This window comes from Musa acuminata, chromosome BXJ2-3, assembly GCF_036884655.1.
Source record: "Musa acuminata AAA Group cultivar baxijiao chromosome BXJ2-3, Cavendish_Baxijiao_AAA, whole genome shotgun sequence".
NCBI lineage: Eukaryota > Viridiplantae > Streptophyta > Magnoliopsida > Zingiberales > Musaceae > Musa > Musa acuminata.
In genome coordinates this window covers 42837518-42857931 of record NC_088340.1, presented here as the reverse complement: position 1 = coordinate 42857931, position 20414 = coordinate 42837518, and the positions used below count along the sequence as shown (strand labels likewise).

The following is a 20414-nucleotide window of genomic DNA, read 5'->3' as shown; positions in this document are numbered from 1 at the left end:
GTGTGAAAGCCGTCGTCGGAAGGACACATGGATAGTTCTTGGAACCAGAAAGCGATGGAGGTAGGTGGGTTTGCTCCTGCATGGTTTTGATTTCTCTATTGCCTTTCATCCGCAGTTCCGTTTTCTTGAAATGATGTGCAGGAAGGAGACGGAGGGGGTGGGCTTTGTTGTTGTGTTCTTGAAGCGAAAGAGGAGCAACGAACCCTTTCTTTCTCTTCTCTACTTCTTATTCTTCTTCCTGGTGGAGCATAAGAGGGAACAGAGGCTAAGAGGAGAAAGCCTGTGTGTGTGTGTGTGTGTGTGTGTGTGTGTGTGTGGCGAGGAAGGACGTTCGGGGAGTTTTTGCTCCTCATCCTTTTCTGGTTTTGCTTGGGCCCAGAAAGCAATGGAGTCCTTGGAAGATCTACCGTGAGGAAGAAGGTTGGTGGGTTTGCTCTCATCTTTCATCTGCACTTTGATATTCTTTAGTTTTCTCTTGAGCTAAAGGAAAGGAAAAAGATATCGAAATGATACACAGGAAGAGTTGTGTTCTTGTAGTTCTTAATCTTCTTCTGATGGAGAAGGAAACAGAGGTGAAGAGGAGACACAAATCTCTCTCTCTCTCTCTCTCTTGCCTTCGTTGTATTCCTTGAGCGAAGGAAAAGGAAACTGGCCTAGCTTTTGCAGGTGGCTTGTCCATTTGATTCTTGCAAGACCTTTTCCTCTGTGACGAGCAGCTCATCGAGGGGTGTTGTAGGGAAGAGGGAAGAAGGTGAGGATAAAGAAGACGAGACAACTTGTGGTCTCCTCATGTATGAATGCAGCAAATGGTAGAAGCAGATTTAAAGATTCTAAATACAAGAAAATATATATATTTTTCGTTCATTAATTTTTTTCTGTATATAAAAGAAGACATATATATATAGATGTATAATTAAGAAAATTAATTCTATTGATTTTATGTAATCATTTTATTCTGATTCATTTCTTGTAATATGAACTGATTTGATACTGATTGAGAGTTTCCTAATTATGACATTAATTTATTTTTTTTTTTAATTTGATACTGATTTAATATTAATTTTTATTATGAGATTATAAAATTTTCTCAATCATGATATTATAACTTGTATAAGTAAGAAAATTAATTCTATATAATATTTTATTTTGATTCGTTTCCTATAATATGAGCTGATTCGATATTGATCGAGAATCACTCAATTATAATACTAATTTATTTTTTTTTAATTATGATATAATATATTTTCTTAGTTATAGGATTCAAAATCTTTTAATCACGAGATTTTCTATAATTTTGATGATTTATTATACGGTCCAATGCAAATCTTATTTTCATCGTTTACTCTTTGTATAAAAAAAAGACACACATATATGTCATGTATTTTCTTGAGTGTAATTCCTCGAACAATATCGGCTTTTTCTGATCTATTCCTCCTTGTTCTTGATTTTTCCCACTTATGTTTGACTCCCTTTGATCCTCCTTAATTGTTCATCCAGTTAAGATCATCATGAAACATAATAAATTTTGATCCTAATGACTCCTTAGCATTATTTTCTATGTGGAATCATCCAAATTTCTAAGTCAAACCTCAATTGGAGTCCAAAGTCAAACTTCTTTCTTTAACGCCCATTTGAATGAATCACGCGGGAAAACGCGGTCTAGTGGAGGGAACTCTTTTCAATCTTTGACCGTCTCCTTTCCCACCTCTTCTTTCCCTGCCGATCTCTGTCGGTCTCCTCTCCCTTTCCCTTTCTCTTACTTCCATCCCATGAGGAGATCGTCATCGCCACTGGGGGTTCGTTGATTCCAGCAAGTAAATGTCTTTTTCTTCTTCGATCTTGTCTATTGATTTGCTCATGGAGTTGCTAACCCATCTTCGGTTTTCTATCTTTGATCTAAAGAACATGGACAGAAGGGGCTGCCGGAGAAATGGATTGAAGTCGATGACAGGAGCAGATAGAACACCTACATCTTGTGGCAGAGGTAAGCAGAGCATGCCATCCTTATCTCTATCGATCCTTCCAATCTTAGCTCTCTGCGATTGATTCATCGATAGTTCGGTTGTCTCTGAATCATGCATTGGTATGTTATTTTTCTCTTGTCGACGATCTCTGACAATCTTTATCATGCATTTTTACTGAGATTTTACATCATCGTAATCATAGTATTAGAAAAAGATAATTTTGTTTCTTCATTTGCTTCTCTTCCTTCTCAACCATGTCTTCTCACCGATTCCAGAAATCACCACAGTGAAGAACAATAGTTAGATCAGATCTATCCGAGTCTCATCTGAGTTGTACAAGGAAACGAATCTACATCTTGCTTAATTTCCTTCAGAATAAGATTCGGTTCAAACGAAGGAAATGGGTTGCAGGGTTGATTCTTCCTGATGACAAAAGAAGAACCATGTTATCATCTCACAAGACATAAGATGCATAGAATAAATCAGTTTTAAGTACCACAATTGAGGGACTGTACAGTAAATGATCAGTAAACAACTACAAGAAAATATTTGGTGGATGGATACATTCGAATAGCAAAAATGATCCGAAAGAGCATATACATCTATAGGCAATACCAAAAGCCAAAGCATTTTATGTGTCATCTTTGATATAGGGATACAGAAAGGTCCTGATTGGATTATCCCTAGTAATACAGAGGACTATAGTTGTATGCCAAAGATCGTAGAAGATCCATTCTTTTTTTCTCTTTTTTTCCCCCAAAAGATAAGGAAAAATATATATCAAGTAATTGTTCAGATACAAATTGTATGTTCAGGGAATCAGGAAACAAAAGATATATCAGTAACAAAATTTGTCAACCTATTTCATTCCCTAAAAATATGTAGATCCATTCTTTGACTTGCCATGGAATGTGTCAAGAGTCTTGCTCAAGTCTGGACTTTCTGACCCGGTCATATGATAGTCTTCTGTTTTGGTGCTGTCCATTGAGTAGAAGACTTCCAAGTTCATCAGGGACATGTTAGTTTATTCTTAGCGAGCTCAAGGATGTGCTTGAGAGATTGATCATATGCTTAGTGCATCCATCTGCACCAATTTGTCAAGGATCTGATGGAGTTTAGCATCATGATAATACTGCATATTTATAATCTGAAGAGGTACAAAATAATTCCTCTTTTTATAGAAATATGATTATGTATGTTGATTCTCTATAGTTTAAGTAAATAGAATTCGATAATGTATCGGTAAGAGTCTTATGCATTGGATCATTTTTTTTAATAAGTGGTATGGCAAAAATAAAAATACAAATAATAAAGTATATGTAACCACATCAAATTCTTGTATAGATTATTTTGCGGTAATCTTTCATTGATTGGTGATGAAGGTCACCATCTACATCTTCACTCACATGTGATATATTTTTTTTTAAGGAGAGAAGAACTGAAAAAAAAGAAAACTAGATATCAATAATAAAAAATAAATTTAAAAAGTGACTTAGGTGTTTCCCTAGACACTTGAGCAAGGCAAGACGAGGCTCGAGCATCACATCATAAGTTTGGATAAGTTGATTCAATGAGCTCAGGCGTGAGCTTAAGTCCAAGTATCGGGCGACTCATGCTCTCCAGTTAAATAAATCATGGGTTCGATTGAACTTTGATTGATCACCTTTGTGACACCCTAAAATAATATCCTGGAGGTGTGAACATATCATGAACTTATTTATTTCTTAACTATACTCAAAATCCAAACTTAGGATCTAAAATATAAAATTTGATAAAATAAAAAACATTCAATTTTCATTCACACACACACTATAAATTTTATACAGTTTATAATAATTCAATATATCACTTGATGACTCCATAACACTTAAAGTCAACTCAAAATTATTAACAACCACTTATAAACTCACAAGATCAATGAAATACCAAAATCATAAAACCAATGATTTACCACAAGTTCACATCTACATAAAAACTTCATATTAACATTCAACGCTTTCAAATAATTAAACCTGAAGATTTATCTTTTTTTTTTCTCTCAATAAAAAAGATCTATTAGAGAAAATCTCATGAGCATCTATCTCATGAGTTGGCCTGAATATAGATTTGATGTTAGTTGGTCTCCACTAGAATCTAGATAAGATGTTGGGTTTATAGTGTTAAATCTTAGAAACAATTACTTTCAACCTTAGATTTTTCAGAAAGCGTGGCATCTGCTTCATAATTTTTTTATATGAAAATTCATATTTTTGAATTGTAATTTCTCTGAAATTTTGCAATTTGTTCTCTTTTTTTTTTTAATGTGTAAAAAAGACCATAACATACTCTGCTAGCTCTTCTGTTGATAAGATTTCTAATAATATTATCTGTGATGATAGTATTGAAGGTTCAGCTATAATGCAATAAATAAATATAAAGTACAAATACCTTTGAACCTTATATTTTTGACATGCCTAATATATAGACAATATAAATATTAACTTTTTTTCTAAGTATATATTTTTAAAGATAACTCATGTATTTTTAGGCTAATGTGGGCTTCCAATGAGAAAAAGCAAAAGATTTATCACTTTTGATAATGGTTACATCACTTTATGTAAAAATATTTTGTTCTTTTTTGTCAAAATTTTATCTTTTCTAATCGAAGCTTAAAAAATAAAAGTAATACTCATATAATAGTTAAAAGAAAGCATGATATACTAAGAATTGTAATCTGTATCGATTTGGACCATGATCAAATCATCTAAAAACTGAGATATATCATATCTCAATCGGTCAGATCATTAAATACTGATCGAATCGATCAATTTTGCATTCCCATATATATCATGAACTTTTTATTATTTTTCAGTTGAATTTTTGCAAAAAAAAAAATCACTTTGGCATTACATGATGAGAGTGGCTTTTGATTCTATATGTTGCAACCGTAGGATTCTATATCGAGGTGGTAAAAAGAGATAAGAATATTAGAAATAAAGATAATTGGTTTATCTTGATCTTGTATTTGTTAGAAAATCTTGGAGGCGATATCATATGCGTAGTGGAAGAATAGAAGAATAAAATCCTCAAATTTCTAAAGTTTGTTCGTCGTCGTACGAAGATTGGTGAACAAAAATCTATGAAACTCAACTACGTATAAAACATATTGTGTTATCTTTGAAGATCATATATCAAGCGCTTTCCTCTCTAGCGGTGATCCATACAGCAGGGCTGTGACGACGTTCATCAAAACTCTATGCCTACTTTGAGGTGGAGAGAGAGAGGAGAATATGAGAGGTAAGGAAATACTCTAGCCTATGAACCACTGAATCCCTCCTATTTATAGAGGTCACTTATCAACTTAACCATAATGGATCCTCCCATATTGGGTATTGGATCTCCATTTAATTATTCAAACCTCTTAGATTAGCGGATCTTTATCAAATAATCTCTAGCTCTTATTGAATTTTATCTATATGATCCAATAATTCAGAGGTTTATTGGATGTCTAATAAGATAGGGGCTCAAGTGGATATCTCATATTCGAATCTCTACTCATCATAATATCTATCATATGTGTGTGACCCTCTAGGCCCAATATCAAGCTGGCTGTGAGTTATACTTATCAGAACTCTTTCTGACTTAGTGAATTATTATCTCTATAATAGTTCACTCGACTTATCGATTATGGACGTACTAGGCCGCTATGTCGTAGTCCCCAAACGATACAGGAGAATCCAATCTATTGAATCTATCTATCCTCAGTTATTGTGTATCTGTAATCTCTCATCCATCTAATATCATAGAAATCGTATATCGGGCATAGTGCTGTCAGACTCATACGATTTCTACTCGAGTCTTGCTCTAATCGGATTCTCTCAGAGAATGCTTTCTCTCTCAATCTGAATGACCTTGGTCAGGGATTTGTCTAAGCAAGAACATATGAGATATTCCTCTCATGATATTGAGAGTGGATGATCCTCTGTCGATATTCATTGACTATCATGTCCGAAGACCGGTTGTACTAGATTTGGGACATTCAAACCTATAAGTCTGGTATCAAAAAGTGGAGCACTCATATAGGACATCCTTGGTGTCTCAAGTCTAAATACAAGATATGCCATTGGGACTACGGAATCGTTATATGACAATAAGGCATCATCAACCATTTAGCATTTCGTAAGCAAATCGATCAGTGAACTCATTTCCCAATGAGCACCTGTATTATATCTCTAGTGTCGCCACACGAGTAGCTATGAGACCAACTGTATCCATCATATAGACGGGTATACAATACACCAGTTTATTCGGTTATCTCGATGTCCCTCTCAAGTAACTTATGATCGGGATTATTTAGGATTTGTATTTAAAGGTAAATCAGTCTCATTATAATGATTTCATCACGATTATATATATATATATATATATATATATATATATATATATATATATATATATATATATAAAGTGATAAATGTGAAAATATAATAAGCAAAAAGACTACGTGTCAAGTCACACGTGTCATCATTCATGTGATTGGCTTTTAGGGCACATATGACTAGTAATATTACGAAGAGAGTATCAATTATATAGGGTCATCATAAAAAGGTATATATGTAATCTTTCTTTAAATAGATACATGATAAATTAATACAATATAGAACATTGAAAATATTTACTTGTGTGAGATGAAGAAAGATGAGTTAAGAGGATAATCTTATATCATATATGACTGAAAAAAAAGTATATATGTTAACTTTGATCAATTTAATTTAATTTAGATGATTAAAAAAAAAAAAGAGATTAAGTCAATCTTTGATTAAATAAAATAAAGTGGACACTGGAGAGTGAACTACCTTAATAAAGGAAAGATAATTTGTAATCACATCAAATATTTAAGTTATGATTTGATTTTCTTTCCTTACTTGTTATTATAATTTAAGGAAATCTTAATCTACTTTCTTGTTTGTTGATATGAATTAAGGAAATAACTATTAAGTATTCCAAATATAATGATATCATATTTGTTAGTATATTAAATGGAAATAATTTATATTAAATAAATATAAAAATTAAAATAAATTTCCCTTAGAGGCTCACCTCCTTCATTCCTCACCTAGTTGGCAGCGGGAGGAACGAGGAGTTATACCTTGTTAACAAGAGGTATGTTTCCCTTCCTTTCTTAAATTTAAAAGTTTTAGCTTTTATTTTGATTCTTTAAATGTTGAAAGTTTTATAGTTTAAAAAATATGTATCAATTCTTTAAATGTCAAACTTTTTGTATTAAAGTAATTAGTTAAAGTTTTCATAATATTCTTTGACCCATGATTAAGGTTTTTATTGTAGAGTCAAATATGTTAAAAATATATTTATTTTATATGATATTTCTTGTATTATAGTTTATCTTTAATCTTATCTGGATTAAAATCTTGTTAGACTAGAATATGTTATCTAAAATCCTTTTTGATATTCTTTGATTTGAAATTTAAAATATATTATTCTGAATGATTTAAAATATGATTAGAATATGTTGAAATTTTATATGTGTTGAAAACATGATTTTTATTTGAATTCAGAAGATTATTTCCTTGTATTAAAACTTATCTCCCAGTCCATCTTATGTTTTCTAGTCAAATTTAGAATGTTATTTCCTTATTTAAAGTTTTTCTCCTTATTATGTTTTTATTTATATTGTTAATGGGTATATGCTATGAAATTGAATATTAATTGGAATGAAATTTCTCACAGGCCAGGCCCAATCCACGGGTCAGGCCTTGGCCCGTAGGCTACCCCAGCCCAACCATTATGGGCGGTCACATGCGACGCACATGACTAGTCCATGGGCTAGGGCTGAGCCAGTTTTGTATAATGCATGCTCAATCATGTATAATGCACATGACCAGTAGATGGACTGGCTCAATCTAGCCCAATGTTATTGTTGAACTTGAGCCCAAATGTTGATTGAACTAAACTAGACTTGATTAGTTTAGATCAATTCACCAGATGGCCCGAAGCCGAACCACTGGCGACAATCACGGAGCGGCAAGTCGAGAAGTTCATCTGGAGAAATATTGTGACCCGGTTCGGTCTGCCTAGAACCATCGTCACGGACAACGGATCCCAGTTCGCCAGCAAAAGGTTCCAGGAGTTATGTGCGAACTATGGGATTCGGTTAAAATACAGCTCGGTGGCCCACCCTCAGACGAATGGACTGGCCGAGGTAACCAACCGATCCATCCTAAACGGACTCAAGAGGAGGGCGACAGTAGCCCGAACGGCCTGGGTGGAGGAGCTCCCCAGCATCCTGTGGGCCTTATGGACCACCCCCAAAATCGCAACCGGGGAATCACCTTACAGCCTCTTGTACGGGACCGAGGCCGTCTAACCCCCCGAAATAATTTTTCCTACCCCTCGAGTGGAGGGATATGACGAAGGGACGTCGGCTCAGGGACTGCGCGCTGGCCTTGACCTGATCGAGGAGCGACACGCCAACGCACACCTAAGAGATCTTTTTTACAAAAGAGCCATAGCGTGGGTCTATAACCGCAGGGTACGTCCTCGACTCATCAAAATGGACGACTTAGTTCTACGAAGGGTCGAAGTTAGCGACCCGACCAGAACGCGCGGTAAACTTGCCGCTAGCTGGGAGGGACCATACCGGGTTATTGGTGTCGTCCGGCTCGGCACCTATCGGCTTGCGACCATGGGAGGCCACCCTTTGCCAAGAACTTGGAACGTGCGAAATCTCAAGAAATTCTTTGTATAAAGCCAAGTACGGAGCGAAGATATGAACAAAACTCTTATTCAAAAAAATTCGAGAGTTACAGGACTAGACCAACATGAAAACTGACCAAAAACTCTATGAATACATATGCGACCTAGACACCGGGTTCCTCGACACTATCGTCGAAAGGAACCTCATATGGCATATCCAGGTCTTGATCCTCGGGGAGAGAGGCGAAGGGGTTTGCTTCAACTTCCAGACCGGGGTGGCGTGGCCTGAATCGACCTAAGGCGATCCGGTACCCATATTCATAGGTAACTTGCCTCGACCGAACCAGCCCCAGCTGGAAGCCCGAAGACTGCTTGTAATCTTCAATCACTCTCTTTTCCTTCTCTGGCCGCAGGCTCTGTTCAGCGGCCAGGGCCTCGGAAGCCGCCTTCGCCTCAGCCGAAGCTTCTTCCAATTTTTTGGTAAGAGCGACCGCCTCGTTCCGAGCCAAACGCGCCTCGGTTTAGGTCGTCCTTAACATCCCCTGGAGCCCCTCATGCCGCTCTTCGGCCGCTTCCGCCTCTGACTTGAAACGCAAGACTTTTGCCTCCAGCTCTGCGAAGCGCTGGTCATATTTCACCGCCTCGGCCTTTAGACGATTGACCTCCGCCTCCAATTCGGAGGAGCGCTGCTCAGCCGTAGCAACTGCTTCCGGGGCCGCCCCGGCACGGACCTCCTCAATTTCCCTACGCAGCTCGGCGTTCCGATCGCACAGAATGCCGAGAGCCCGGCCCCCATCGCGCACACGGTCCGCCAGCGCCATGGTATAATGTTGGCCCTGCAAGAAATAAACGATACGTTAGTACGAATACCGTCAAGATACAAGGAGGGGTCCTAAGGAGGAACACTTACCCACAGCAACGACTTGGCAGATTTGCCAAGCAAAACGTCGGAGGGCATCACATACAGCTCTCGAGCCATGTCGGGGTGAAGCCCGCCTCGGACGAACGAAGCTGCGACTTCCCCGTCTGCCCACACCCACGTTCCACGGGTCAGCCCCGCCCACCGGGCTTCCAGCGGATCAGAGGGGTGACCCTCTGGCAGCCCACCCATCACGCGGGCCTGATACGGCTCGTCCTATGCCGCCACAGGGAGGCGACACAGATCTCGGATGGAAGGCTCTCGAGGCGCCTTCCCTGCCCTCGCGTTACTCGGTCCGGCCTCCCCCAGACTAGGGCCTCGACGTCGGCCACAGCTGGCGGACTCACTAGCAACCTCCACGGGTCGGGTCGCCGGAGGAGTTGGTTTCTTTGAGGCAGCAACATTGGCCTTCTTCCGAGGGCGACCACCCTCAAGCACCACCGGTGCTTCTACGGTGCCGACACCGGTGTCGACCAGATGACGCGGCGACAACGTCGATGAGGAGCGCCCTCCGTGCACAACAAGTAGGTTCACCATTTCTGCATATGAATGACTTCAAAGGTTAGGATCTCGAAAAGGAGTACTCGCAAAACCCAGTCGCTATCCGCTAAGGGCATACCTCGAGGCATCGGGCTCAGACCCGCCTCGATCAGTCACGCCTCGGTCATCTCCCGAATGACCTGGGAGGCCAGAAGAATCTCCTTAAGCCTCAGGAGGGCCTTGCGCTCTCCGTCATCTAGAGCCGGGACGGTATTGTCGATTGTACGCGCCGACCACCGAAGCCCAAAGTTCCCGCCTCTTGGATGGCTCACATAGAAGAAGCGCTCCTTCCACCCCTTGTTGTTGGAAGGAGCTCCGCTGACACGGAAACCCGGCCGGGCAGACAAATAATAGCCCCCCGACCCCTTGGAAAGGCGAAAGCAAGAAAGGAAAAGGGACCGACTAGGAGTAATGTTGGCATAGTGGCATTCCCCTAGGAACGCCACCAGATAGCGCCAGGAGTTCGACGCCATCTGAGAAGGAGAGATGCACCACCATGAGACGCAAGCGCTCACGACGGGGTGAAGTGGGAGACGCAACCCAGCCTCGAAGGCATCCACGGTCAGAGCAAAACCTCTTGGCACGGGGTCGTACGCCCGTTGCCCCGGCTCAGGGACAATGAGCGAAAATTCCTCCGGGATACCATAGCGACCCCAGAGTTGGTCGAGCGACGACTCGCTCACATTAGAGTCGAGATCATGCGGCCACATCAGCGACTCGAGGGCTCGAGTCGCTTTCTCGTCCGACGATGAGTGGGGACTCGCCGGTGACGCGCCCCCTCCAGCGTCGCCAGGAGAGGGCGGCAGAATGGACAAAGGCAAAGAGAAAGAAGAGGCTATCCTTACCAAATCTTGGAAGGAGAAGGACGGCCGATGGGAGGTAAAACAGGATCCACCAGAAAGAAAAAATCCGATAACAAAGACATGTATGAAGCCAACTACACGCTATTTATAGGCCAAATTCTGCCAAAAAGACGACCCTCCCTCTTCCGCTGCGCCGTCTCGAGAAAAGTCCCAGCAACACTTCGCCATAAATGTGGCCTGATGTGGCGTCTCCCTCGCACTCGGTACGAATCCTGAGGCATTTAAATCCCATCAATCTCGAAAAACCATCGCTTCCTGAAAGAGGCAACCTTTTTGGCCTCCCCTAGGAAAAATGATCTAACTTCTCGCACACGTGCATTGCTAAAAAATAAGGTATCAATCATTGCCCAAGTGGCTACTCGGCCGCACGATGCCCGAGACCACACCTGCGCGGTTAACCCGCTTGCATCGTGCTCCTCAGCCTCCAGCTCCCGGGACACACCTGCGCGGTTCACCCGCCTGCGTCGTGCTCCTCGGCCCCCAGCTCCCGGGACACACCTACGCGGTTCACCCGCCTGCGTCGTGCTCCTCGGCCCCCGGCTCCCGGGACACACCTACGCGGTTCACCCGTCCGCGTCGTGCTCCTCGGCCCCCTGCTCCCGGGACACACCTGCGCGGTTCACCCGCCTGCGTCGTGCTCCTCGGCCCCCAGCTCCCATGACACACCTGCGCGGCCAGCCCGCCTGCGTCGTGCTCCTCGGCCTCCAGCTCCCGGGACACACTTGCGCGGTTCACCCGCCTGCGTCGTGCTCTCAGGACACACCTGCGCGGTTCACCCGCCTGTGCGATTCACCTGCCTGCGTCGTATTCCTCGGCCCCCAGCTCCCGGGACACACCTGCACGGTTCACCCGCTTGCGTCGTGCTCCTCGGCCTCCAGTTCCCGAGACCACATCCGTGCGGTTTACCCACCTGCGTCGCGCTCCACGACCACGTAATCTCTTGAAGACCCCGGCCCTGCCTCGACCTGCTCGACCGAGCACTTAACCCGCGATCGCCGCCACGCGCGCCACCCCCCCTCGCTCTTTACTGTGAACCTCCACGATATCCGCGCCCCTTGCGGCAAACCAACAGACGATCTCAGAGCTAAAGCCATGCATCGGACTTCCAGTACGAGAACCGATGCATAGCTTCTTTTCGGGGGGGAATATGATGAGGGTAATAAACGCGATAAGACGCGCATGACGTCAGCCGTCCTAAATAAACGCCTCACACCCCCAGGTCAACGCGGGCCAAGGCGCCGACCGAGGCACATAAACGCCTCACGCCCCCAGGTCAACGCAGGCCAGGGCGCCGACCGAGGCACATTAACGCCCTGCTCAAGCTCAATTCTTCACGCCACGCCAACACCAAGGTCATACGCTACCAGCCTGCTCCCTGCAAGCAGGCACATCAGGGAACAGTAAGCTTCCCTATAAATACCCTTACATTCCGAACTGGAAGGGAGGAAAGAAAGAACTTCTACTTTTGCTCCATCTAAAAACCCACCCCACATCCACTCACTCGATTGTCGGAGGGGTCGGGCCGAGCTTCCGACCCGACCTTTGTGCAGGTACGAAGACGACGACTTTCCGCTAGGCTCCCAGACGAGGATTCACCTCCCGAAGGAGTCAACGACACCACGAGCGATCACCCGGACGGACTCGAAGCCCACCTCGGAGAGATCCCCTCATCACCCGGGCCCGAACCAAGCCGCGTTGGCCCCGAGGCCACGGCTTAAGGTTGTTTACCCCAACACCTTCCAAAATGGAATCAAACTTAGTGTTCTCTTGGATGGGTTTACTACTTCTGAGCCATCAGAAGTATCTATGTGTATTCTATACATTCCAATAAATTTGCCCAAGTTGTTGGAAAGTGATTGAGAAGCTTCTAATGAGAGAGAGAGAGAGAGAGAGAGAGAGAGCGTGGGGTTGTCTGTGGGGAAGAGGAATAAAGCATAGCTTCTGATTTACTAGCCCTAAATCAGAAGCTGCTATATCTTTTCTGACTTCCCATGGTTTACTGAATCAACTGATTAAACCCACCACAAGATTTGGTAGTCAAAGTCTTCCCTCTTACCAGATTCAATCATTCAATTTCTTTACCGTCTTATGATAATGGTAACAACGTGGAAGCCGCTTAATTCCCCACATGGGGGTTATTCGGGTTCCATCCACGCAATTTCCCCATGTGGGAATTCGCCGCAATTTGGACGGTCAAAACAAGATGACCAGTCTAGGCCTTCCGGAATCGACGGCTAGGATGGGGTTCGTTGACGTCGGGGACGACGATCGTCGATTCGTCACGTGGGGGAATCGCACCAAAGGAACGCCATCGTCGTCACGTGGGCTTTTTCCGCAGATTAGACTGGTCGTCCAATTTGACCGCGTGTTTAAATTGCAACCGCGGCTGCATATAAGGGCGGTCCGCCATTTAAGCCAGCGGGAATAGTTAGGAGCAGTCGAGGTGGAGAGCAGCGGTAATGGTAACGGAGCCCTTCGTCCCCTTCCACGAGGAGTACTTACATGGGGTTGATAACAGTCTCCTCTGGGCCTTGTCGCCGGAACTGCCCTTCGATTGTACGGCCGCCTTCCCTGAGCTCATGCAGGAGATAGACCCGCCGGTTGCGCCGCCGCCGCCGGCCCATTGGAGTGCCTTCGGGAGGTATGCCAGGTCGGAAGGTGCACAAATGTCGGAGTGCTGCAGCTCAGAAACCAGAAGTGGCGGCGACGGTGGCCGGAACATCCACCGGCGGGTCATTGAGATGTTGAGAAGCATCCCGAAGGGGGAGGAGCCCAGCGGGGTGGAGACGAGCAGGGGTTTCCGGCATATGATGAGAGAGCGGCAGCGGAGGGAGAAGCTCAGCCAAAGCTATGCTGATTTGTACTCCATGATTGCCTCCAGATCAAAGGTTCCTTCTCTTTTCTGTTCTCCTTCTCAGTCAATCAGACGCTGTCGTTGCATTAGAGCTCATAGGAACTAGAATTCTCGAGTCTAATAGCTTGTGTATCTAATTGAACTCTTTCAATCTCATTAGGGGAAATCATTTAGGAAAGGAACGAGGCATATTCCATGAAATTTAGAGATGATTTTCCATGTTCATCTAATCAGTGTTTTCTTACATAAAGGGTTGAAAAGATATCAGTGACAGTAATGTGTTTGGTGATGATGTGATGCTGATAGTTGATTGTTTCAGTTTCTTGTTTCTTTGTTCGGATGTTGTAGATTTCATTCACTCAATCTATGTGCAACTTTTCCAGGGTGACAAGAACTCAATCATTCAGTCAGCCGCTCAGTATGTGCGAGAACTACAAGGGGTGCAGAAGGCGCTTCAGAAGCGCAATGAGGAGCTCAAAGCAGAGATACTAAGGAACAATGCAACTGATGGGGCCAAGATTAAGATCAGTGTGACCAATCCATCATCTTCCATCGACTCCATGATTGCGGCACTGCGGTGCTTAAAGAGTTTGGATGTCAAGGCGAAAGCCATTCGATCTGATCTCTCCAGCACCGAGTTTTCTGCCACTATGAGCATCGATACCAAGGTGCGTAATATCTTGAGTTTTTTGGTGCAGTCCTTATTGATCTTAATCACCAAATTGCAATAGCCAGTTCTTCTGATGGAAAGGAAGTAATGGTTGGAATAATTATGCCTTGGGATTCATTCTCTGCCCACTTTCACTCTGCTGCCACAAAGATTATCCTAAGACTAGTTATCTTACTCTTGAAAGCTCATAATGCCGTGTGGTACTATAGTATGCAGCAATTGCATAGCGATTAGTATACCACTACCCGATCTAGAGGATCTCATGATTCCCAACTATCCAATTGGAGAAATAGCTGACTCAACTTTTGTAATCCAACTTAGATGAACATGTTCCCAACTTAGATTGCAGAGTTCATATTGGTGATGGGGGTAATAAGCTGCTCTTGCAATAATACTAGGAATTTACTGAGTTCTTGACATATATGATTTTTAGTTCCTGATACTATGCATCTGCTATCTAAGTTAGATTGTCTGGTCTTTTGAGTTGATTTTTCGTCTGAATGGATTCTGCTCACTGGTCATGCTATTCCTCCATTTGTCTAATTGTGTCGGGCAGTGAATTTGTTGACATATGAAAACAAAAGTTATATTCCCGATCGAAAACTTTACTGCAAATGCAAACATATAAAATTTCTTTTGAAGGTTCATCTAGAGATTTTGTCTACGATACGAATTAGAGGAGATTTTCTCAGAAAAATAAGTGGAAACTGCTACTGTTTCAGATGTTTCTTCTTGTTTTCTACAAGTAATTTTGTTATTTTCAACATCCCTGAGTCCTAGGTTGGAAAGACCTCAGCAGCCTGTTCCAGAGAAAGCTACATGACTCAGATGAATCATCAAAACCTCCATTTTTAAGCTAGAAGAAGTCAGCATCCTTAGTCACCTATTTACTTAATACCTGCTCTTAGTTTATCAAAACCTCCCCTTCTCAACCCTATAATACCTCGGATAGGAGCACATGTGCATCAGTCTGCCGAGGTTAAGATTAATACTACATATCACCTTGTTGAATGTTTTAATTGCGATCTATGTGCTGCTGATGGTTCCATTTCTTACTTTTTATGTTTTGACTTTGTAATAGATGGCGACAGCTGATGTTGAGAGAGTTGTACAGGGAGCTCTAATGGAAGTCGAGAAGAAGCTTCATCGCCAGCTTCCAGGAATCAACACACGCTCACAGCAATGTCATGTGGAAAATATGATCTGAACGTTTCCCATACTTGGCTTGTTTGCCATATTTTTATTCTTTCTTTCTGCAGGCGACCTCCAATAACATTCCAACTCTGTGTTGTTTTGTTTTGACTTTTCCTTCGAAGGTAGACAGTCGACCGGAGTTGTGGGTCCATCCTCTGAAGCTGCACAGACCAAACATGCTTCCATTGAAATGGAGTTGCAAGTTGGATTTCCTTTCTGCACCCATTGCATTTTGATGTTCTTTCTACCCCGCATTGTACATTATCTCCATTTAATTCTTATTGTTTGAGGTCAAATGTGCATGTGCTTCTCCATCTTGATTATTAATTATTAAGCTAGTTGATGATAATAAATAGCAGCTAACTGCTACATCATGTATGTTCTTTTATGTAAGGTTTGTTGTATCGTATTGAACCGGTGTTTCGATCCGGACGGTACATCAGGACGTATCGAGCGGTACACCTAATGTATCGAATAATTTTTTATTTTTTATATATTGTAACAGTATTATAGTATATTATTGTAGCAATGTTACAATATAGTACTGTAGTGGTACCGGATGGTTCGTGTACCGGTAATCTATCGGACCGATACATATTACTCGATACGGGTAGTACGTTTCGGTACGATAGATTTTACTTCTACGTAACATATGATGTGTACATGAAAGAAACGAAAAGTCGCTATTACATCATGTGTTGTCTTTTTAAACGTGATACTGTTGAAGTAGGGAGAGATAAATACGAAAATGTTCCAAGAAATCGGATCAAAGTTCGATCGGATCCGACCCGGATCAGGCGACCGGGGCCCATGGCCACGTGAGCCGTGGTGGCCCATGCGATGGGGGCCCCACGCCCGCGTCATCCAACCGCCACCACAAAACCCCATATGGGGTCGACATGCACGTGGTGACGTGTCCCGCCGTTTCGCCCCGTCATCCCAACCGCTGCGACTTTGACGAAAAGCTTCTCTATCCAGCATCATCGGATCTCCGTCCATTGTGCTTATGGATAAATCATCATCGTTCGATTCTGCTAGACGAATCAGTTACTTGGAGAAGATCTCCGCTCGGAGAAGGAAGATGACAAGGAACCAACGGGACAACCCATTCAAGCAGGAGGAGAGCGGGGCCCACTCGTCATAGCCCGTGACCGTATGATCGAACTCCGGCGGTGGAGATCTCCTCCCGTGCCGTGAAGTCCACCGCTATATTTCCGTTCATTAAAATTACATGCGCTTTCTTCCTCGCTTTCGGAATCTAATTCTTTAATTTATGCTGTGTTTTTGGATTAAAAAAGGATTATATATATATATATTTATGTTTATTTTATTTTATTGCGGCCTCGAGTCTTTCCCTCGACACGGTTCCACCTCGGCAACCGATCCCTTAGGGTTTCCTTCTCACCTCTCTTCTATAGTGAGGTTTTACCTTCTCGTTTTCACCCTTCCTCTGAAATCTAGTATTTCTTGCGTATTTCTGAGTTAGTTTAGTTTGATGCAATCGGTGCAAGGCAAAAAAGGCAAGCTTTAGCTGGTCTGTATCGTCAAAATCGGACCTTGGAACCCCTGAGCTTACCTCTTTCATGGCGGTTTCTTGTGTTCGATTTTGGAGACTTCATGATTTTAATATGTTTTACAGGAGATACTTCGATTTTCTTCCCCTTTTCTTTTGATTGAGTCGCATTTGGATCATAACATTTGCTTTTCACGCTTCGAGACTGAAAGAGATTAGCAAGACCTTTTGAAATGTGTAATTTTTGTTGCTCAGATTTCTCTGGTTCTCTAGGTTGGGACAGATGAGGGATTCGTGTCGTTGAAAGAGAGCCTGGAAGGGATTTGTTGGGGTTGCTGAGATGGAAGGAGTGGAAGACGCTAATATGGCAGCTGTGGAGAGCTGCCACAGAGTGCTGAGCTTACTGTCTGAGACACAACACCAACCCTTAGCTCACAAGAGTCTACTGGCAGAGACAGGAACTGCTGTTTCTAAGTTTACCAAGGTTGTTTCGATGCTTGGAAATGGTGTTGGCCATGCACGGCTGAGGAGGCTCAAGAGTCCCCATCAGCTCCGCTTCAACCACAGCATCTTCTTAGACAACCCAGCTGTCTCCAGAGCTGACCCTTCTGCGGTGCTGCTCCAACTCCTTCCAAGAAACCTACTACAGAAGCCAGTTAATGAGTTGGGTTCCACTGCCAACATGCCTCCACAAATCCCACCAAGAATGTTCCTTGAGAACCCTGCATCGGAAATCCAAGCGACCCTCAGCAGTCCTACCCCCACTCACCTCCATTTCCTCCATCAGCAGCACAACAACCGTATGTTCCAGCTTCAGCAACAGCTGAAGCTCCAGAACGAGATGTGCGAGAGGAGCAACGGCGGCTTGAACCTCATGTTTGACACTTCGAGTTGCACGGCGACTGCGTCGTCCTCTAGGTCCTTCTTGTCATCCCTGAGCATCGATGGAAGCATGGGGAGCATGGATGGGAAGGCCTTCAACCTGTTCGGCGGACCGCAGTTGTCCAATCCCATGAACTGGCACCCGCATGATAGAAGGTGCTCTGGTGGAGGAATTGATGGAAGCGGAGGCAAATGTGGGAAAACAAGCAGGTGCCACTGCTCGAAGAAGAGGTCAGGCCTTTCATGATTTGGCTTGATTCCTCCTTTCTTTGCAAGAAGATGTTGTCATTCAGAATCTTTTGATTGTTCTTTTGCAGGAAATTGAGAGTGAAGAGAACAATCAAGGTTCCTGCTATCAGTAACAAGCTTGCAGACATCCCTGCTGATGACTGCTCATGGAGGAAGTATGGGCAGAAGCCAATCAAAGGTTCTCCCTATCCTAGGTAATAGTTTTGTGGGCTTTGTGAAACACCTCTTCATTAAGTTACCTAATGCAAAAGATATTTATGGATTATTGCTTGATCATTGCCCTTAACATCATTGTTATCTATAAAAACAAATGATTGTGTATGAATTCAAACAGCCAGTGATAATAAACAAGTGTGGTATTTTTCATTTTCTTCTTCACATAATCAAATTGTATGGACTTAGTGGTTGTTTTGTTGGACTTCTTGAAAGCTTGGATAGCACATTTGTTTTACTTCTGACTGTATCGGATCATTCGATGCTAATTAAGAACATGTTGGGTTATCGACAGTGTTGTTCTCCGTGACTTGTAAATCTTCATGCCACTAGTAAATGTCTCTACGGTTCGATGACTAGTTATGGATGCCATTTTGCGGTCTCATATTCACCTTTCAGTCACAAAACCAAAATGGAAGGTTTTGCTAATAATTCAACCAGCTTATTGATTAAATAACTGCATTGTAGTTCTCTATGATGATACGGAAAGTGTTAGCATAATCAGCTCTCTTTACTATCTAAATATTGTTTGTCATGTTATTAGTTATGCCGGTGAGCTTTGATTCAGTACTAAAATATTATTTGAATGAAACCGAGCAGAGGATACTACAAATGCAGCAGCATGCGGGGCTGCCCTGCAAGAAAGCATGTCGAGAGGTGCATCGAAGATCCGACAATGTTGATTGTGACTTATGAAGGAGAGCACAACCATGCCAAGCTATGACTAGATCTGCTCACAGATAGAGGTTGGTGGAGGTGTCCTTAGCAATTAGTTGAAATGTGTTTTGAGCTTATCTTGTAAATACTCCTTGTGTTCAAGAAAAGCAGGTCATGGTAATAGTCATTACATGGTAAGTTTCCAGGTCTCTGGGAATCTGTGAGAGATGCAAGGAAGATGTACCCATAGTGCCTCAAAAGCATGCTACTGATTAGTTGAGTATTATGAGAACCATCATTGACATATTTTTGTGAACTTTATTTGTTTGAAGTAGGCTTGGTTGGAACTTCATAGAAGTGCTTTGACAGTAGAAAGCCATGGTTGTAAAGCACTTAAAAGCTTGTCTCATGCTTGGAAGAATAGAATCCTTTATGCAAAAGCCTGTGTATTATTGGCATTTATGCAGGTTCTGTTCTTGACACTTTATGGATTTGCTTATGGTCTCTATGTTCACCATCTGAACTTTGCTGTATGTGTATGAATTCTGTACATCAAATTAGTATTTGGAAAGCAATGATACGAGCAAGATATCAAGGTCTTGCTCTTCATGACTTCCAGCTTATCCTCAACATGAGAGACATGAATGCTTCCTCACCAGCTCCACCAGAGAATCCATGGTGGGGCTCTTGTTGGGTTACAGTGCTATTATTCCATTGTTGGATGTGGCAAGTCATCCCCATGCACTGGGCAATGTGTTGTACTCACATTGATACACAAAATGCCAAACTGCAGCTGATGGCAGAGAGAAGAAACAGACAACTGAGTCTTCCTGCAAGTAGACACTGTCAGCAACCTGTGACAACTGTTCATCATACTGGTTTCAGAGACCAAATCCTGGTCTATAATATTATAATTTCAATTTCTCACACCCTTGTGTTTTCTTGTAATTTATCACTCAAATTACTTGTATTTATGAATGATTTAATTGGGAGGGCTCATAAGGCTTATTGTTATTAATATTTAGATGCTCTTATTAGTATACATATTGATGTTAGGTCTTGACCATCCATAATACATAGGCCATTCATGACTCATTAGTTATTTTGCATCTATTAAGGTACTTAATGAAATCATTTATCTATAATAAATGAGTGGACATTTGTCCTAAACACATCCAATGGTTTTCCTTAATCAAATGGTTT

The 20414-nt window shown here is 42.6% G+C and overlaps 2 protein-coding genes across 2 annotated transcripts; both read left to right on the top strand.

Annotated features, from left to right (window-relative positions):
- The first annotated feature begins 11606 nt into the window (after positions 1 to 11606).
- LOC103979920 (transcription factor BHLH148) lies at positions 11607 to 15914 on the top strand. The gene is made up of 3 exons (XM_009396177.3): positions 11607 to 13867; positions 14217 to 14501; positions 15585 to 15914. The coding sequence occupies exons 1-3, from the start codon at positions 13439 to 13441 to the stop codon at positions 15708 to 15710; spliced, it is 840 nt and encodes a 279-aa protein (XP_009394452.2). The 5' UTR covers positions 11607 to 13438; the 3' UTR covers positions 15711 to 15914.
- Positions 15915 to 17050: 1136 nt separating this feature from the next.
- Positions 17051 to 19651, top strand: LOC135608437 (protein WRKY1-like). The gene is made up of 3 exons (XM_065101321.1): positions 17051 to 18323; positions 18410 to 18535; positions 19155 to 19651. The coding sequence occupies exons 1-3, from the start codon at positions 17551 to 17553 to the stop codon at positions 19276 to 19278; spliced, it is 1023 nt and encodes a 340-aa protein (XP_064957393.1). The 5' UTR covers positions 17051 to 17550; the 3' UTR covers positions 19279 to 19651.
- The last annotated feature ends 763 nt before the right edge of the window (positions 19652 to 20414 follow it).

Bases quoted from the DNA above. Each gene is read 5' to 3' on its own strand.
- LOC103979920 (XM_009396177.3), top strand. From the start codon at position 13,439: ATGGTAACGGAGCCCTTCGTCCCCTTCCACGAGGAGTACTTACATGGG. The intron at 13,868-14,216 runs GTTCCTTCTCTT...CAACTTTTCCAG, and splicing joins TGATTGCCTCCAGATCAAAG to GGTGACAAGAACTCAATCAT. The intron at 14,502-15,584 runs GTGCGTAATATC...ACTTTGTAATAG, and splicing joins CTATGAGCATCGATACCAAG to ATGGCGACAGCTGATGTTGA.
- LOC135608437 (XM_065101321.1), top strand. From the start codon at position 17,551: ATGGAAGGAGTGGAAGACGCTAATATGGCAGCTGTGGAGAGCTGCCAC. The intron at 18,324-18,409 runs GTCAGGCCTTTC...GTTCTTTTGCAG, and splicing joins TGCCACTGCTCGAAGAAGAG to GAAATTGAGAGTGAAGAGAA. The intron at 18,536-19,154 runs GTAATAGTTTTG...GAAACCGAGCAG, and splicing joins AAAGGTTCTCCCTATCCTAG to AGGATACTACAAATGCAGCA.